This window comes from Eulemur rufifrons, chromosome 8 (assembly GCF_041146395.1).
Source record: "Eulemur rufifrons isolate Redbay chromosome 8, OSU_ERuf_1, whole genome shotgun sequence".
Lineage (NCBI taxonomy): Eukaryota > Metazoa > Chordata > Mammalia > Primates > Lemuridae > Eulemur > Eulemur rufifrons.
In genome coordinates this window covers 75,300,915-75,314,168 of record NC_090990.1, presented here as the reverse complement: position 1 = coordinate 75,314,168, position 13,254 = coordinate 75,300,915, and the positions used below count along the sequence as shown (strand labels likewise).

Sequence of the window (13,254 nt, the reverse complement as noted above, 5' to 3'; positions counted from 1 at the left end):
ATAATATAAATGTTTTCCTTTTTTAAAAAGCCACTTTTCTTGCAAAAGAGCAAGAACAAGATAAAATCACTTGCTTTCCTATCCCCTCTATACAACCAATATATATTTAAGTGTCTATGATGTGGACAACACTAAATTTAGTAACAAATTATCAATATAATATTAACTTTTAAAAACAAATAACTATTTTATATTACTTTAATTCTTTCAAAAATAAATGTGCCTAGTGTAAGCCAAGCAATCTCATTTTATCAGTTAGTTATTGATTGAGATTTCCATTCCCTTCTTTAAATGTTCTAAAACTCATCAGTCTCTATCTGCACTGGATAACCAAATCAAATCAAATAAAAAGACGAGACTATATTTAGCTAGCTTTCGTTCATCAATATAGCATGAACATTGAAAGTTAGTCAAACATTCTCCTTCAAACTGAGAAATTGAATGGATTAGATCTTTTGACTTGGGTTCAATTAAGTTCAAGTATTCACCACCAGTTGAATTAAATTTCTTTTTTCCTTAGGTAAGAACAATCATTAAAGTCAAGTACTTGAAAAAATAAATAAAGGCAATAATAGATAAATATATAAGTTTATATTTGGATTGCAAGAACGAAAGTAAAAGCACGCGTGCGCACACACACACACACCCCCCACCGGTCATATATCTTCACATAACCAGACAATAACTTTGACAATTAGAATACTTGGATTAAATTCTCTTATTTTCTTCCTGTCCTTTAAGAAAGACAGAAATGCAAAGCACTCAAAATGCTGACTAAGCAAGCATGGGTGTAAATTGTGAGTAAAATATGAATACTGATTTTTTTTGTAATAATAGTTTAGATCTCATCAAGAAGAGGCCTATTTTAGGAGCACAATAAATACATATTGCATAAGACTTTGGAACTGATGATGCTGGGTTCTGAACTCATAGATTTTGCAAATAGAAGTAATAAACTTTTCATAGAAAAATGCAAGGGAAGCAGATAGGGACAATAGTGTTAAAGCTTTTTTCTTAATGATTCTTCCTATTAGCCATAGGCCCTAAATAGTCATCTATCAACATGCATTTTTAGAAGAAATTCATCTCTTAAGGAGGTATATAAGATCTGTCTGAAGCCTTACTATAACATAAAAATGCAGTAATTTGATAAAATGCTAAAAATAGAAATAAGAAAGTGACATCTGAAAAACATTAAAATGAAGTTAGTACTTTCCATGCCTAACTAATGAAATATTCCCCAAGTGGTAAAATATTTCATCATTAGATGATGATTGCATATTGGAAATGAAAAACATATCACTCTTACATAGCCTAAGAAAAAGAACATGTCAACAATTTAGAAATTAAACCTGACACAGGTGTTGGCAGCCAAAGTAAGGAGAGTGCTTGACAACAAATATTAAGAGCTATTTACAGGTTTAAAAGCAGTTCCCATTCTCCCAGCAAAATTGGTGACATAAAACCAAGTGCACCAAATTATCACAGTCCTCTTTCTACAGAGAAAAATACCAATGCAGGTTAAGAGATTTCTGGAAAGATTCACTATATTTATAATTTTTATTCAAACCTTTAAGATTTTGTCCATGCTTATAAATAATGCAGAAGAAAAGCAGAAAAATCTTAGAATGAAAACTAAATTTTAGTTTCTCTTTTCTAAAGGTTAAAAAAAAACAACAAGACACTGAAACCCTGAATAACAGTTATAATTAATAAAGAAGCACAAAAACATGCCAAGAATTCATCCTATCAGTAGATAAAATGATGGGTAGTAATGAAGTTTGCTTATCAATAGCACACCATTAGTCAAGTTTTCCATTCTGAAGACTATTTTTGGCTTTCTCTTGTCTGATGAGAGAGATGACTTTGATGCACCCTTTCGAAATTTTGATCATCCACATGACATTCATCACATCCAAAACAATACAGGAGGAGATCCAGGAACATTGGATTAATAATCCAAGCCTTCTGTAGGGTTCTGTTCCATACACGGAATATATGAAGGCATACAAAGGAGGTATTGCGACGATCCGCACGATGAAGAACACTACCGTCATGAGTATTCCATTGATGACATTAGCTTTGGAAAATTTAGGATATTTCAGAGCTTCAAAGAACCATCTGAAAAAAAGAATTAAAGAAACATCCCATTTATGCTGCATCTCTGAGGAGTCACCATTTTAATTTTAGTTTGTAGTATTTAAAATTCAGTGAATGTTCCCTAAGATTTATATGGAGAGGCAAAGGGCCTACAATGGCCAACACAACACTGAAAAAGAATAAAGTTGGAGGACTCATACCACCCATTTCCCAAGACTTACTACAAAGTTACAGTAATCAAGACAGCATAGCATTGGTGAAAGAATAAACAAATCAGTGGAGAGCTGAGAAATAAACCCGCACAAATATATTACTCAACTGATTTTTGACAAAGGCTTGTAAAAGTTATTCAGTGGAGAAAGAATGTCTTTTCAACAAACTGTGCAAAATTGTATATACATATGTAGAAAAACGAACTTAGGAGAGACCTTTATACCACACACAAAAATTAACTCAAAATGGATCATAGACCTAAATGTAAAATGCAAAACTATAAAATTTCCAGAAGAAAACATGGAAAAAGTCTGTATGATATTGGGTTTCATAATAATCTTTTAGATACAACACCAAAAGCACAATCCATGTCAGAAAGATTGATCAGTTGGACTTCACTAAAATTAAAAATTTGCTTCTGTTATGAGAATGAAAAGACAACCACATACTGGGATAAAATATTTACAGCATAGATATATGATAAAATATACATAGAATTCTTAAAACTCAATAATAACAACTCAATTAAAACATGGGAAAAAGAGTTTACTTACTGCGCCATAGTAACCTAAGATGTTAACAATAGGGGAAACTGGATGTGGGGTATATGGGAACCCTCTGTACCATCCTTGCAACTTTTCTGTGAATGTAAAACTATTCTAAAATAAAAACTTTATTTTTTAAAAGTTCAGTGAACATTTGCTCCATTCTACTTTTTCCTCCTTTAAAAAACTACCTCGACTAATTTTACATCATTGTTTTAGAGTTTAAATTATAAAGGCAGTAAAACATATCCATGTATCTTAATATTCATTTTGACTGACTTAGTCATGATTAAGCTAACACTCCTCAAGCTAAAAAACTAAAAATTAACAGTGAAAAAGCCTCAAAGTAACTTATGCAGAGATTAAAATATCAAATAGGAATAATTTATAGAACAAGAGATGTATTAATATTACAATTTTTTTAGGATCAAAAGGGCTAAATTATTTAAGACAATTAAAAGAGAAACTATTTAGACAACAACAGTCAAATTAATAAAATGATATTTCAAACAGGACAAACATCACTGAAGCAGTAACATCCACACCTTTGGTCCAGATCTCCTACCCCCCAGCCTTCTCTTCTCCAAAGACCTCCCTTCTTCTCCTTCAGCCATTCATTTCTTTGACTACAGGGTGGCCTTGAGATTCCTCAAGAAATGCTATACCTCAAATAACCCATTCCTCTTTAATCATAAGCCTTTCATTTTTCATTTCACCCAATTCCACCTAACCTACTTGTTTGACCTCCAAACCCTTTAATCCCTCTCTATCAGCCTCCACACTTTGACTTCCTTTCCTACTTCATCTGAACTCAAAGTCAACATCTGAACTCAAAGTCAACATCAGAACACACAGAACACACATTGCACCACCTATCAGCACCTCCAGTTCTCTTGCCACATCACCTATCCCACCCACACTGCTTATCTCGATGTTCCATCAGGCCAGGTTTCCTTAGGCAGTATAGTATGCCAGAAGGAGCAGGTACAGTGCTATGCAGTCAGACTACCTGGGTTCAAAGCCTGGTTCTGCCACTTAGCAGCTGGTGGTCTTCTCTCTCTCTCTCTCTCTCTCTTGACCTGTATGTCTCAGTTTTATCTCTATAAATGAGTATAATGATAATACCTCCTTTGTACTATGAAGCTGTTATGACACATGGTAAGAACTCCCTCAGGAGTTCAATAAGTAACTATTATTACCCTGATCTTCATATATTAAGATAAATGGCACAGATATATTTTTAAAAGACATAAACATCAGCTGAATTTCCAAATTGGCTTGACATTTCTTTTATTTAACTCCATATTCTCCACACAACTGCTTCCAAACCTGTCCTCTCACTCAGGTCACTTCCCATCCTCGTTCACTTCTGCATCTCAATCCCATCAGAGGAACTAGCCGCTTCTATTACCGAGATACAGTTGACTCTTACAATACAGGGGTTAGAGGTGCTGATTCCCCTCATGGTAAAAAATCTGCACATAACTTCTGACTCCCCCAAAATTTAACTATGAATAGCCTACTGTTGACTGGAAGCCTTACCAATAACACAGTGAATTAACACATATTGTATCTGTATTATATATACTCTTACAATAAAGCAAGCTTGAGAAAGAAAATATTATTAAGAAAATCTTAAGAGAAAATATATTTACTATCCCCTAAGTGGAAGTGGATCTTCATCTTCACTGTCTTCATATTGACTAAGGAGGAGGAGGATGAGGGGTTGGTCTTGCTGTCTCAGGGCTGGCAGAGGTGGAGATGTGGAAGGGGAGCCAGGCGAGGCAAGCATATTTGGCGTGACTTTTATTGGGAAAAAAAAAATCCATGTACAAGCAGACGCGTGCAGTTCAAATCCATGTTGTTCAAGGGTCAACTATATTATAGTCCATCGACCACTAATTCCTTCCATTCTGACCCCAAGGTCTCAAAACTTCTTTTCAGGCACCTTTACCTTCGTACTCAGAAGAATACCTACCTTCTGAGACTTTACTCAATAAATTATCCCCTTTCCCTCGCTCCACCAAGTTCCCCATCTATAAATTGATTCTTTCTTCTCTCTTACTGACATGCTCCAGTCTTCCTAATCCAAAAATCTCTTGTTCTCTGCTGCCCTTCCTTGCCAAACTTTTTGAAAGAGGAGTCAACAACATATTCATAGACATTCTCACTACTTTTCAAAATCCAGTACAATACGGATCTCTCTGCAAAAGTAACTGGTCACCAGTGGCTTCCTCATAACCAAGACAGTAGGTTCATCTTAGCCTTCATCCCATTGACCTTTGTATAGCTTATGACACTGCCAACCACCATACTCCCTCTCTCTTTCCTTGACTGCCACAATACTATTAATATTTCCTCTTCATTCCTTAACTCTGTGTTAAGAATCAGTCTTCACTTCCTCTGCCTGTCCCCTTGTGCTTCCTAGGGACCACTGCTTTCTGCATGCTCTATCAGGCCATTTCACCCATTCTCAGGGGCTCGACAACCCTGTGTATATAGATGACACAAATCTTCTGGTTTCAAGGGCTCTCTTAAGTTCTGCTTGTGGTTCTTTATTTCTAGTTTCTTGCTGGGGATCTTTACCTGACAAACCACAAATTCTCAAATATGTATAAAACTCAACATGCCTAAGACCAATACCCTAAGCCTTGCCCAAACTCCCTTTTCCCATTGCCACAGGAAACTACCTGTTTCTCATCTGATCCTCCCAATCTCAATCCATGAGATCACCATCAACTCAGACATCCAATCAAAAGCCTGGACTATTCCTACAGTCTATTACCAAGCCCTGTCTGTTTTATCTCCTAGAATTCTTTCTACTCCTCCCCTGGCTCTTCCCATTCTCACTGCTGCCATTATATTAATAATTTTTGGTCCTCAGCATCTTACTTAAATGACTGTGGTAACCCAAATGGTCTCTCCGACTCTACCTTTCTAGGTTTTTCCCTTCAATGCCACAAGTCCTCCACTATATTTAAGCCCAGACTGCTTCCTGTTCTCCAAACACTTCATGCACTCTCCAAATTTTTGATTGTCTGGAAATGTAATTACCTACAAACCTAAACTTAAAGAACTTATCCTTTGGCTTACTATGGAATAACTGTGTTTAATTTCTGCTGATTTTTCCATCTGACCGGAGTTTGGTCTTTAAGCCAGTTTCTTTCAAAAGAACGAACCCACATATTAATTCAAGGTAAAATAATATTTACTTAACTGTCTTCCTTACCTTCCTCTCCCATGAGCAGGACAACCACTTATTTTGTTGGAATCTACCTCTTTTTATCTGATTAGAATATTCTTTCATTCCAATAAATAAAGGCTAACTGCCTATGAAGATATGTACTGAATCTAAAAGGCAAGGAAGGGCACAAGGGGGGAAGAGGGCAGGCACGCATGTGGGAAGGAAGGAGAGAGGGAGAACACTCTCTCTTACCCACCATCTACAGCTACTACTAAGACCGGTATTGAAGAGAATATAGCAAATTGTATGTTTACAATCCTCCCAACTCCATAGAGAAAATTCTGTCTTTGGTCATTTAAGCACTTCCTCTCCCTGCCTGTCTAAAGGAACTTGAACTTTCTATTAAATTTCCTGGGAGTTGATTGTGTACAAGTTTGGCACTCACTACAAATAGTGTAAAAATAGGAACTATCTGGTCTAATTCACATTTAAATTAGAGGCGGGAGGGCTATTTGCAAGTAGAGAAAGAAAGAAAAAAAAGTGAGAAAAGAGGATGGGGGCAAAGAATCAGTCCCCACATGGCACTGGCTTGGTGAGTTTTAGAGTCGGGAGCTGACAGTAAGAAGTTTGAAAGAACCTTGGGAAAGCTGCGAGGTCCAGCAGATATTGTGCGTTCGAGAGGAATGAAGAGAATTTTAAGAAGTGCTGTTGTGAGTAACAAACTGAATCTTTGTTGGTACCTTTGGAAAAACTCCAATAAGGATTTGGATGCTGTACTGTTTCTTGGACTCTACACAGGGACTGGGCCATGAGCGGACCCTACTTATATCCTGGTTGGCAAATGTAATTCTTTCAGGTATGTAAAGATTTGTATTTAAGAAATATTAACCCTGAAAAGTTAGGAGTTCAGGAACTTAATTTTAGAAAAGTTGTTCTCCACCCCAATATTATGTTGATTCCCCTACTACTTTTAAATTAATCCTTCATTATATCTACTCTTTTTTTCTCTTACTTCCCGATTCTAGACATTCAATTTTATCTGTTATATTCCATCTTTTCTCGTAGCTTAAAATATCACCACTTTTCTGATCCTTCCAGCATCCCTGACTCTAGCTCTTAGTAAATTTCCACTCAGATGCTCTGTGTGTCCCTTATGCAATAATCCAACATCCCCACTTACCACCCTCCCTCCTCATCTTCCTAACTCCCTATCACTTTTGATGGGCCCCCTTCTCCAGGTCCAATGTATGGATTTATCTTATATTTGTCCCTATTTTCTACCTCTAATTTTTTATCCATTGCCTGTTTCATTTTTCTTCTTTCAAAACCTCTATGTTTTTCATCTCTCTATTCCCACAGCCTAACTGGGCTCTTACGTACTTTCTGAACTAATGAAATTATACCATTCATTCACACAACTAAGACCTGGATGCTAGCCTCCTAACCTAAATGTTTGTCTCCCATGTTACAATCTGTCCTACAAATATCAAAAATTATAATCATTCAGTGCACTTTTCAGAATGTCTTTCTCCACGATAACATAGTCTCACTGTCCACTGGGGGTCAAGGTCGGTCAGTGCTCCCAGGCACTCAGCACCCTCTCTGGCTACCTGTCCTCCTCCTAAGACGTACTCTCTGATCCTACAAGTCTATACACTTTCTCTTTCCCACAGCATGTTTATTCCACTTTTCAAAAACCTATGTTTATTCTTTTCTTCCTGAGTGGAGGGCTTTCCCTCCCCATCCACTTCTTTAAAAAGTCCTAAAACTTATAAGAGTGTGTCCCACCTTCTCTGTGAAGCCTTGCATGACAAATATCCGTCAATTATAAGTCTTAAAATGTGGTCCATGGACCCCTGAGGCCTTTTCAGGAGGTCTATAAGGGAAAGGTATTTTTATAATAATGCTAAAATGTTATTTGCCTTTTTTGCCGTGTTGATTTCTGCACTGGTAGTGCAACACACTAGTGGATAAAACCACTGGTGTCTTAGCACAAATTAAGGCAATGGCAAGAAATGGTATTAGTAGCCATTGCATTCTTCACTGCTACAGACTTGCAGTTAAAAACAAAAATAAAATCAGAAAAAGGGGAAAAAAATAGTTTCATTTAGGAATACCTTTGGTGAAGCCATAAGAATTATTGATTTTATTAAATTATGACCTTTGAGTAAGTGCCTTTTAAATATTCTGTATGATAAAATGGAAAGTACACAAAAAGCCCCTCTGCTACAAAGTACAATAGTTGTCTTGAGGAAAAATCCTTGGATGATGGTTTGAACTGTAAGCTAAACTACCTGGTTTTTCCATGGAATACCATTTTTACTTAAACAACAAACTGTGATTGCTTAGGCATTTGGCAGGTATTATCTCCAAAATGAAGAAAGTGGGTTTATCACATCAAGGAAAACAACTGACAGTATTTGTTGCTGATAACAAAATTCAAACTTTCAAATGAAAAGCAGAATTTTGGAAAATTTGTATCTGCCACTGTGAGCTTGACAACCTTCCAAAACTTAAAGACTTTTCTAACAAGATCTCTGATGACATTATCTAATGTGTTTTTTTAATGTCATCTAATAAATGTGTTAACATTTTGAAGACCTACATAACTCAATGAACCAATATTTTCCAAATGATGAAGACACGATGAATCAAGATTATGCATGGATAAAAGATTCAAAGCCCAAGAAAGACCAAAGGATTTGAATGTAGTAAAGTACAAAAAGTTCACTGATATGGTGTGAGTCTACATTTAACTACCCTTTAAGAAACTACCTGTTGGTATACTTCAGTGATATATTAAAGAAGAATATCCATAATTATTTGCAAAGGCTACTAAAATACTGCTCCCTCTTCCTACTATATTATTAACTCAGGGAGACTGGATCTTTCTCATATGCTTCAACCAAAACAACACATCCCAACAGATTGAAAACAGAAGCAGACTTGAGAATCCAGCTGAATTCAATCATTCCAGACAGTAAAGAGACTGCAAAAATGTGAAACAGTGACACTATTCCCAATGAAATTTTTTGTTTCGTTTTTGGCAATATGTTTTTCACATACACACAGAAAAAAAACCATGTTAACGTGCAATATTGTTAGTACTAAATGAATTAATAAATATTTTAAACATCTCCATTTTTATTTCCAATATGGTAAATATCAATAGATACAACCCACAGGAAAGAAATTGTTCAGGTCCTCAGTAACTTATGAGACCAACAAGTTTGAGAAACACTGTTTACACCATTAATATTAGTACTTTTTTTTGGGGGGGGGGTCCTTTTTCACACGTCATGTTTTAGTACCTCATTATTTTATATTTTTTAGTATTACTTTCTCAAATACGGAATTGAAGGCAGACATTATATATGAAGCTCCCTGAAAGCAGGCTCTGGGACATTTAGGTACTAAAGAGGTATTTAATAAGTACTGAATGAACATACTAAGGAACACAGGTGTGAAGTTTTTATAAGGTATGCCACTTTAATAAAAATTCATAAAATATGTCCTCATAACAGTTAAGGACATTTAGGCAAGAAAGAAGTTACCACCATTAAATTATTTTTTACAAAAGAAACCTAGCACGTGGGTACTACTCACCAGCAGAAATTTACTTGAAGCCACGTGCCTAAACTTTATTCCAGTCCTCTTTTACTTTATATCCCACCACATACATACCATGTTGCCTTCTTACATCATGCAAAGCTCTGAGATGGAGAGAACATAAACATACCACAAACTATAAAGAAAACAACAAAACTATGCAGAACTCTGAAAGTGCTTAAGTAGCTCTGCCCAATTTTGTTATAATCTCCTTGCTGCCTGATGAGATCATTTCTTCCTCATATTCCAACCCCAGTTCTCATCCTCTTAACTTAAAAAGGATTCAAAGCTTTTAGATAAAAGTATAGCATAACCTTTTACTATAACATTAAAGAATAAACTATCTCTAATTTTATGATTTCTTGAAAAGAATTCCAAACAAAAACAAACAGAGGTTTCTGTGCCAAAGTTAGCTTTTTCCTGCTTCAAAATATCATAATCAGAATCATATTCAAGGGATAGAATTTGCTAAAGCTTAATTCATTACCTCGTGGAAGTCATTCATTCAGAAGGCAATGAGATGGCTACTGTGTGCCAGATAACACGTGGATGCTGGACCATGCAAAGTTTAACCAAATTTGGCCCTTGATCTAATGATATGTAAAGATAAACAGGAAACAGAAAAAAGAGAACTTTACAATAAAATATATTAAGTGTAGTACTATCAACATATGTTGCTATTATGAAAGCACAAGTAAGGGGCACCCAACCCATCCTGGAAAGAGATGGATTTTAATGATGGAAATGATGCCTGGGTTGAGTCTTGAATAAAGAGTACGAAGATAGGAAGCTTGCCAGCAAATGGACAAGTTGGTACGACATGAGAGTTTGAGGAACCGTGGCAGAAGGAAATCAGCTCTACCTGGAGAGCTTTCTGTGTCACCTTAAAGAGCTCCTATTTTATCCTATCAGCAGCAGGAGCCACTGCGAGGTTTCAACCCGAGGAGCTGCATATTATCTTCATTGTGGAAGATAATACTATAGAAGAGAGATGAAAGGGGAACAGAACTGGGGGCAGGGAGATGGTCTGGAGCAGGGACCAGAAAACTTTTCCCACAAAGAGCCAGAGAGTGGACATTAAAGCACTAGCCTTTGGAGGCCACACATTCTCTGCCACAACTACTCAACTCAGCTGTCGCAGGGTGAAAGCAGTCTGGGCAGACACGCGAACATGACTATGCTCCGATATAACATTATTTACAAAACAGCCAGTGGGTCTGGCCCATGAGCCATACTTTGCCAACCTGGCCTAGAGCAGCACTGCCCCAGAGAACTTTGTACAATAATGAAACACGCCTGCACTACAGTGTGTTGCTCAGTGCAGTAGCCACTAGACATGCAGAGCCATGAGGCACTGGAAATGCCAAAAACCAGACTGAGGAACTGAAGTTTTAATTTTATTTCATTTTAAATGATTTAAATCTAAATAGTCTATGTGGCTTGTGACAACTCTACTGAACGGTACAGAGTTGGAAGCAGGTAAGGCAGGCCAGGCAGGAGATGATGAACTAGGGCACGGACAGTAGAAATGGAGAACAGGTAGCAAAGATGAGGGGTATTTAGGAGGTGATATGGTAAGACCCAATGATGGAGCAAATATAAGCGAGGGAAAACAGTCAAAGATGCTTCTTATGCGTCCAGCAGGGTAACCGGGTAGACAGCTAGACCACGCACTGAACGAGAGCGTACAGGGGAAATATGCTATGTTGTTTTAGACACGCTGAACTTGATATGCTACCTAAGAGGAGAAAACACTTGACTAGAATACAAAGAAGAAGGTAGTACTAAATATGCTCTTTTTATATAAAAACAACTGTGGTACAGGGATATTAAGTAATTTGTCCAGGGTCATAACAAGGAGGTGGCAAAGTTGAATTGCAACTTGAGTTTATCTGATTCTAAAACTCATGCACAGTCCATTACACCAAGTTGAGGAATTAGGTAATAGTTGAGGCCTTGAGAGGAAGAACTCACTCAGAGAGAAGCATACAGAAGATCACGGGCCCAGAAGAAGGCCAGTGGAACACCGGCATTTAAGAAACTATTTCTCACCTGTAATCCTAGCACTCTGGGAGGCAGAGGCAGGAGGATTGTTTGAGCTCAGGAGTTCGAGACCAGCCTGAGCAAGAGCGAGACCCCGTCTCTACTAAAACCAGAAAGAAATTAGCCAAACAACTAAAAATAGAAAAAATTAGCTGGCATGGTGGCACATGCCTGTAGTCCCAGCTACCTAGGAGGCTGAGGCAGGATGATTGCTTGAGCCCAGGAGTTTGAAGTTGCTGTGAGCTAGGCTGACGCCACGGCACTCTAGCCAGGGTGACAGAGAGGGACTCTGCCTCAAAAAAAAAAAAAAAGAAAAGAAAAGAAAGAAACTATTTCTTACCAAAAAAGACTAAAAAGGAATGATTAGAGAAATACTGGGAGAACAGGTGAATGCAGCATCATGAAAGGAAAGGGAGTTTGCCACTAAAGGAGGGTGCGGTCAATAGAATAAAGTCCAGAGAGAGACAACACCACAGGCCCCAAAGAGAGTTCATTGGTTTTTGCAACTGCAAGTCATCGATGCCTTTAGTGAAACAGTCTCGGCAAAACGGCAGAGCAAGAAGCCTAATTATAATGGGCTAAACAGCAAAAAGGATATGACAAAGTAGAGAAAGCAGTTATAAACCATGCACTTTGAGTGTTTAGTAGGTTTTGGCACAATGAATGCATGCTAGATTTAGCACTTACTGAATACACAGTGAATGACAAGTACTGTGCCACATGCTCTACACACACAATCCCATTTAATCTTCACAAAAAAACCGTGAGACCTGTAAGTATCATTATCCCTATTTTATAGGTAAGAAAAATGAGGCTCCAAAAAGTTAAATAATCTTCTACTTATACACAATGGTAAGTGGGAAAGCTTGGATTTGAATCCAGGTCTTTTGACTTCAAAGAACACATTCTTTCCTCTATGCTTTCACATTATCAGAGTCTTTGAGGACTGCAGAAGAAATATTTCTTAAAAATATTTAAATGGTCTCAAGCCCAAGGAACTGATTGTCTTCTTGAAGAAATAAGATTATAATACACGGAACAATGGCGAACAGAATAAGACAGTCCATAAGTACTTGGGAAAGAAAAGGTTAAGCAGCAGATCTGCAATCTCTTCTCTCCTGTCTGGGGGCAGAAACACCATCCCCTTCTCGCCCCAACCCATGGCAAGAAAAAAGACAAGAAAAAAACAAGTAATTTTTCAAAGATATATAAATAGCCAACAAGCATATGAGAAGATGTTCAACATCATGAATCACAAAATATGTAAATCAAAACCATATGAGATAATCACCTCGCACCCATTAGGAAGGCTGCTATCAAAAAACAGAAAATAACAAGTTTTGGGAAGAATTCAGAGCAACTGGCACCCTTGTGCACTGTTGGTGGGAATATAAAAAATAGAAAAATTAGCCAGGTGTTGTGGCATACACCTATAGTCTCAGCCACTCGGGAGGTTGAGGCAGGAGAATTGCTTGAGCCCAAGAGTTCAAGGTTGCAGTGAGCTATGATGATGCCACTGCACTCTAGCCTGGGCAAAAGAGCAAGACACGGTTTCAAAAC

At 37.3% G+C, this 13,254-nt stretch overlaps 1 protein-coding gene across 3 annotated transcripts in view; it reads right to left on the bottom strand.

Annotated features, from left to right (window-relative positions):
* Positions 1-1,717: 1,717 nt before the first annotated feature.
* TLCD4 (TLC domain containing 4) overlaps positions 1,718-13,254 on the bottom strand; it is a 103,540-nt gene continuing 92,003 nt past the window's right edge. For all 3 annotated transcript variants that reach the window (XM_069478254.1, XM_069478253.1, XM_069478255.1), the window contains one exon: positions 1,718-2,121. In XM_069478254.1, the coding sequence (XP_069334355.1) occupies positions 1,803-2,121 (319 nt within the window). In that variant the 3' untranslated portion in view covers positions 1,718-1,802. The remainder of the gene's footprint in view (positions 2,122-13,254) is intronic.